Source organism: Galeopterus variegatus, unplaced genomic scaffold (assembly GCF_000696425.1).
Source record: "Galeopterus variegatus unplaced genomic scaffold, G_variegatus-3.0.2 Scaffold1140, whole genome shotgun sequence".
NCBI lineage: Eukaryota > Metazoa > Chordata > Mammalia > Dermoptera > Cynocephalidae > Galeopterus > Galeopterus variegatus.
Genome location: NW_007727251.1, coordinates 231184 through 238588, shown reverse-complemented (window position 1 = coordinate 238588; position 7405 = coordinate 231184). Strand labels below are relative to the sequence as shown.

Genomic DNA, 7405 nt, shown 5'->3' with positions numbered 1-7405 from the left:
GGTGTGGGTGACACCACACCAAGGGTTGTGATCCCCTTACCGGTCATGAAAAAGACAAAAACAAAAAAACAAAAAAAAAAAACAATCACAATAATTTAACTTCTTGAGAAGAGAACAGAATTGAGGCTGCTGGGGGTGGGAAAGGAGGAAAGGGACTCGGGAAAGGGAGGGATTGGTAAAAGGGCCATGAAAATCAATTATATTGTGTAATTATAAATATACTAATAAAAAAAGAAAGAATAAACAACGAATAAACAGACCAGCTTTAATGAGATATAATTCACATGCCATGCAGTTGACCCATTTAAGGTATACAACTCAGTGGTTTTTAGTTTGTTCACAGAGTTGTATAACCATCATCTCAACCAATTTTGGAACATTTTCATTACCTCGTAAAGAGACCCCACACCTGTTAGCCATCACTCCCTCTCTCCCCAACTCCCTGGTCTTAGGTAACTAATAATCTATTTGATGTCTATAGATTTGCCTCTTATGGACATTTCATATAAATGGAATTAAGCAGTATGTGCTCTTTTGTGACTAGCTTCTTGCACTTAATTTTTTTTTGTTGTTCATCCATGTTATGGCATGTATCAGTACTTTCCTTTTTATTACTGCCTAATATTCCATCGTATAGATATACCCAATTTTATTTATCCCTGCATCAGTTGGTGGACATTTGGGTTGCTTTTACTTTTAGCTATTATGAATAATGCTGATATTAACATTCATGTACAAGTTTTTATGTGGACATATGTTTTCATTTTTCTTGAGTATATATGGAGGGAAATTGCTGGGTTATATGGGAAATTTAATAACATTTTGAGGCACCACCAGATATTTTCCAAAGCAGCTGCACCATTTTACACTCCCACCAGCCATGTAGGAGGGTTTTTGATTCTAGTCTTCCTGGTGGGTGTGAAGTGGTTTTGATTTACCTTTTCTTAATGGCTAACGGTGCTGAACATCTTTTCATGTGCTCATTGGCCGTTCGTATATCTGTCTATTTGAGAAATGTCTATTTAGATTTCTTGCCCATTTTTCAATTAGTATTTCTTACAAAGTTCTTGAGGTACCATTTGATGACCCTTCATAATGTAATTCTATTTATCTCATTTCCAGTTATTGTCTCTGGCCCTTTCCTCCTCTAGTAGACTATGAGCTTATAGCTATAAAGAACTCACTCATAATTCCCTAAATGTCATGCTCCTTGTGACTGCCTTCCTCTATGCCCCAGGTAGGGGGTGTCTCTTTCCTTTCTCATTATTTGGAGAGGGGGTCTGCTTGCTGGCTTGCGGAACCGAACCCTCGATCTTGCTGTTAACAGTGCGCTCTGACCAATTGAGCCCTTCTCTCTCCTTTCAGAGTCTAGCTCAGATGTTATCTCAGAGGTGAGCTAAGCTGCAGCATGCCCACCTCTTCCTCGGGGTATGTCTGCCACCCAAGACTGAGCTCCCTGAGGCCAGGGACAATATCTAATTGTACCCCTGGGTGTGTAGCATAATAAAGTGCTTAAAGTAGTAAATATGGAGTGAGAACTTGGTGAATATTAGTTGAATGAACTATGCAGATTTGGGAAAACACTTTTTCTATCAGTCACCTGTTTATATGGTAAACATTTCCCTGTAATTTTTGCTTTGGGTGGTGATATCTTCCTCTAAAAATTCTGATTTAACAAAAACTAGCAGAATGGAGGAGATAACAAAAGAAAGTTGCCTGCATTGCACCCTGACCTTATGTCTGATCTTTACTCCTTGGTTTATCCTGATTGATGACTTCTCTTTGTAAATCAGACACACAGAGGCTTTCTGGGCAGCTGTGCCACACACCCTGTCCTTGATTACCCTTAGAGGTAGAGATCAAAGGAGAACTATCTGCTGAAGAGAGTCCACAACTTGCCGCATGATCTATTGCTCGGCCTTGTGGTTTTAACTACCTCTTTAGGAATATCAAATCAGATGTGTTATGTTTTCACCAGTGTGACAAAACGAAAGAAAAAAAGTTTAAGTGCAAAATTGACTATCCATACATTCACCTTTTTTTTTAATGTTTTGGGTCTTAAATTTGTTTTTAAGAGGCAGAAAAAATTTAAGTGAATTTGAGATGAAGTTTTTTCCTCTCCAGCTCAGGGGAATAGCTGTTGCTTGTCCTGTGGTTAGAATTTGGACTTACAGAAAGGAAAGGAGCTGGTGATACAGCTAGGCAAGGTCGCACCCATGTGTTGAACATGGGTATGATGTGGCCATGTGTTGTCGCCAACAGCTGGTTCTGAGAAGTGATGCAGAACGGAGACCTCAGTTCCCTGAGGTCACCTGGCGCTCCTGGGACAACTTTGGGGAAGGGGCTTGTTTCATGCAGACCATTAATGCAACCTCCAGAGTTTTCCATATCCATGATCTGCACAGCTGGGACTCTCTGGGGTTGGGAGAATAGTGTTGGGAGCAGAGGAATGGCGGAGCTGCCCTTGCCCCTTAGCTGTGTGGGCGGGGGCGGGGGACGGACCATTAGTACCAGCAGCATTTCACACACACCAGGCCCTCATTATAATTAAAGCAATTTGTGAACTAAAGTTAAGACTCCTCTGGGGAAGGTAGGTGGCTCTGTCTGGCAGGCAGCTCCCAGGCAAGAGGCAGGACAAGGCCCATCACTCCCTGTTCCCGCGTGGACTGAAGGCCAGCCTGGGTGTTTGCCAGAATATCAGACGGAAGCCAGGTCTTTGGAGAGGCTGAAGCTGATTCTGGTAACAAGGTCTGACTTTCTGTGAGGAAGCGGCCCTCGCTTTACTCACTCCGGGCCTGAAAGTGGAGCACCGCGCCCCCTGGCGGCCAGAAAGAGCAACTCCGTGCCACGCCAGCCTGTTGGCCTGGGGTCTCCAGCCCTCTTCCCCTCGACTCTCCTCTCCTCCCGCGCCCTTCTCTGCTATGCCCACTCTGGTCCACGCCGAGCCTTCCCGCGCTCCCTCCACCTTCAAGCAATAATGAGTAAGAATTGCAGAGAGGAGCCGTAGTAAAACCTTTCTTTTTGTTTGCTTAGGGGAAGAGCCTGTGCTCATGGGGTCAGACAGGCAAAGCATGAAGTGATCAAGAGGAAAAAAATGAAAAGAGGGGAACACCCCCAGGGGACCTGATGGACTCACCTAACAGAAAGCTGGCCTGCCATCTTTGGCCTGTCAACGTTGTGAGAGCAGCCAGCTCATTTATCACTCGTGTCTTTAGGTAGAACAAATCTGAAGCTTCAGTGAAAAAATTGAAGAACTCTAGGGCTGCCTGAAATGTTAGGAAATTTTACTGTAAGTTCTGATTGATGTCCAGGCCGTGTGCTTGTATATTAGAGATGTGATAGTATATGGCATATACCATATGGCATATGCCATATTCCAGAGTGTGGAATATGGCATAGTGTGATGTCAAAGTTTAGCGAACTTCTATCATTAAAAAACAGCAACAGCAAAACAAAGCCCAGACTCAATGCTCGTGTATTTCTGCTTTTTATAAGTTTCCTTGATCAAGTGTGGAAGACAGAAGGTTCGCCTTGTAACAGCGATCCCGAGTGCAGGGCACAGGACGACTGAGAGCTGCCGGGCCTCAGATCAGCGACACACGTGTGTGTGTGTGTGTGTGTGTGTGTGACAGATGGTGCAAATATAAAATACTGTAGGTGCTAAAAAGGGAACAGTGTTTTGCACTTCATCAGCCTTTAAACAAGCTTAAGGACACACAACACAGCATTAAAAATTGAAAGAGGAGTTAGTATCTGTGCGGTTATTTCCTTTAGATAATTTTAAAGGCTGAGATACAGCAGCCTGTGGGTACCAGGAATGCAGTCGCCGTTGAGGTCAGATGCTGCTGCGCCGGGTCTTACTTGTCGCAGCCCCTTTTGAACTCCCCCTGGGTCTCTGCAGAGCCGGCCGACCTCGACGGCGCAGCTCCGGGGAGGGTCCTCGCCCTTAAGATGAAGCACGTGACTCGCGATTGTGGCGCCAAGTCCGGGAAGAGGTGCTCGCGCCCCCCCCCCTCCCGGTCCCGGTCCCGGAGCGCAGCGGGGGAGGGGCGGTCCCCTATAAGTAGCGGGGGAAACGAGTCCCCGCCCGGCAGCTCCGAGGGCACCTGTGCTGCTCCTGATCCCTGAGGGTGACTTGGCGCTTCGCTCTTTCTGATCCCACGAAGACTACGCGGGGTTGGCAGGAAGGAGGCAGGGGCTTCAGCCAGCGGCCAAAGAAGGGCGAGGACCGGCTGTCCCGCTGCTGCTCCGAGCTGTGCCCTAAGACATGCTGGGGACCATTACGATCACAGGTGAGGCACGAGCCGGTTCTGTTCTGTTCTCCCTCAGTGACAGGCACCGGGCAGGAAAAGTACTTTCTTTTCTGTAATGTGCGTTTGGATGGGGAGCCCTGGAGGTCTGGGGCTGGACACGAGGGACATTGGTTTCCCTCCGTGCACTGACTGATCAGAAGAGAATTCTCTCTTTGGTTTGGCAACAACCAGACAAACACAGCGTTTAACTTTTGCCTAAGCAAGAATCTTCCTGATGATGCCTGTGGGAGACTTTGAAGGTATTTTGCTATGGATTGAACCCTTTTCCCCTGGGGCAAGGGGGCTATGGAGAGGAAGGGCAGCAGCCAGCTCAATAGAAACAGGTCACATTTGTGTGGATTTTAATAGTGTGAAAGCTTAATCTCTTGGCTGTAGTCATGAACAAAATAAATCCCTCTTGGGAGAAATTGCAAGTGTTTGGCATTTTGACTTGCTTGTTAGGAACTCTGAATAAAGGTACGCTTGGCAACGCAGGGAACTGCAATTTTAGCTCTGGTTTAAGTGGTGGTTTTAATATAGCCATAGTTACTATAAAATTGGTGGTGGACAGGCCACCAGTTAGGCAATAAATGTTAAAAAAATGTATGTTTTTTAAGCTTGCTTACTAGGAATCTAGCTCTGAGTATGAATTATAATACGGAATACCTACTTCTAGCAAATAAGTTACATACATGAAACTTTCAGAATGCACTTACAGCTGCTTTAACTTGACACCGGGTAATTTAGGCAATTGTACCGTGGCCTGACTCCGTAGGAGCCTGCGTGTTTTCTCGCCCTCTCTCCCTTTTCCCCCCATTAAGAAAATTAAACTCCATTTGCTAATTTAGATCTGTTAGAACAGCTCTTTTTGTCTATATGTTATTTTAATAGCACAGTGTAGAATTTCTAGAACTTAAAATTTTTTTCAATATAAGTGCTTCTGCAAAGCCTTGCCCTCCTATGGAATTTTAAGTGAATGTGGAAGTTTAGCAAAACTAAAAATATCTCCCACTTCCTATAGATTAGCTTGTTTACTTTGAGATTTCCTTAGAATTTGTTCCCCAAGTTGACTTGGCTAGCCTTTCTGCCATTTACCTAGCATGAAAATTGACATGATACCTAGAAACTATGGTTTAACAGACTGTACAAAATGAAAAAATTAAAAACACAAAATTCTCCATTTTTTAAAACATTTATTTTTCTGTGAATGAAATATGCAAATACCCAATGCTGACAGAAGCTGTGTGGTTTGTGGGGAGTCCCAGCTGGGAGTGGGGCTTCTGAGATCATAAACTTTTTTCTGAGTACTTTTGTGCACACAATTTTTATGATATTTATTGTTTGATTAGTTTATCACATGCTGTTTCTTATGGCAAAGGAAGATGGCCCTTTTTAGCACTAATTAAGGGTTAATAAACTTGGGGCACTTTGAGGGGGCTTTTAACAGTTGGTTCAGATAATCCCAGTGGAATGAAAAATGAACGGAAACAGTTAGAAGGACTAATTTTTAAGGCAAACCCAAGTAATTGGATCTATTGTTTCATGAGTTTTACCTTTCTTACAATGTGGATATGGAGGATGCGGCAGAATTTCGCACTTTTTCCTGGTAATAAGAAAGTACTCAGAAAATGTTTCGCACTTTTTCCTGGTAATAAGAAAGTACTCAGAAAATGTTAACTCCAAAATTTTAACAGCAAGTAAACATTTTCTGATGGGAGAAAAAAATATAAGGGAGTTCAGCTGACCTTTTTTTTCCCCTCTGCAAGTTAATGCTGATAAGAAAGATTTATGATCATAGTCTGTAAATTTTTTAAAAAAATTTTTTTTAAAAAGATGACCAGTAAGGGGATCTTTTAACCCTTGACTTGGTGTTGTCAGCATCACACTCACCCAAGTGAGCCAGGGGCCAGCCCAGGATTAACTAAATATTAAAGGTCTCTTGCATCTTTGGGATTACTTATTTAAATAATGTGGGAGAAAGTTATTGTAGTCCTCTTTAGTACTACATTATTTGAGGAGGTATGTGTTTAAATTTCACAATTAATTAACAGGACTGGTGGCATTTTTGTAGGAGTTACTTAGGACTGAGTTTTCATTTCTGAAAGTAGGGAAAAGCTTTCACTTCATACTAACCCTTATTTCCCCTTCCCCCTACTTGGTTCACACACAGCACTGAAATCCATGCAGCAGAATTCGAATTAAGAAATGATTGACTATTCACATTACATGTGATTGCCATTCCTGAGGCTGCTTTCCCTCACATCCTGTTAGCAATAACTTAGCTTAGTAATTGGAAAATAAGTGATTTGACAGGACAATGAAAGAGGGGTCCCCCTTCCCCACCCACATATCAATGGCATGCCAGCCAAAAAATGCTTTTTGAATTTGGAAAGTATCATTCCTATTTTCCCTGACACACACATTATTGAGATTAACTGATAATCTCGATACTTTGTAAACTGTAGAGGATCATGAGAAATTAGGACATCATTATTCTTTATCTTTAAAGTGAACTGGGGAAGAAAGAATTTTTCAGATTTCATGCTAGTTCTAGATTACAAGTGGTCCCTGGTTCAATTTACAATTTTTCAACTTTGATGGCGATACACATTCAGTAGGAACCGTACTTACAGTGCCCATACAACCTTTCTGTTTTTCACTTTCAGTACAGTATTTAATAAATTACACAAAATAATCAACGCCTAATTATTATTATTTTTTGGTGGCTGGCCAGAAAGTAAGGGGATCTGAACTCTTGACCTTGGTGTTACCAGCACTGTGCTCTCCCAAGTGAGCTAACCCAACACTTTATTATAAAACAGGCTTTGCGTTAGATAATTTTGCCCAACTGTAGGCTAATGTAATGTTCTGCGCACATTTAAGGTAGGCTGGACTAAGGTATGATGTTCAGTGGGTTAAGTGTACGTGTATTAAACGCATTTCGACTTGCACTATTTTCAACTTACTATAGATTAATCGGAACATAGCCCCATTTTAAGGTGAGGAGCATCTGTATTTATAATACACTTCCCCATGCAAATCATTTTACAAGAGGAGAAAAAATTACCCTGAACATGGCTGTTTCTTTTTTCTTCTTTTTTTTTTTCCTTTTT

At 42.6% G+C, this 7405-nt stretch overlaps 1 protein-coding gene across 3 annotated transcripts in view; it reads left to right on the top strand.

Moving 5' to 3' along the window:
• The window catches only part of AKAP12 (A kinase (PRKA) anchor protein 12), a 93247-nt gene that overhangs the window by 65297 nt on the left and 20545 nt on the right, over nt 1-7405 (top strand). The window contains exon 1 of one of the 3 annotated variants that reach the window (XM_008575121.1): nt 4205-4292. The exons of the other annotated variants lie outside the window; for them this stretch is intronic. Within the exon in view, the coding sequence (XP_008573343.1) occupies nt 4268-4292 (25 nt within the window). The 5' untranslated portion in view covers nt 4205-4267. Of the gene's footprint in view, nt 1-4204; nt 4293-7405 lie in introns of those variants that run through there. 3 annotated transcript variants of the gene reach the window in all.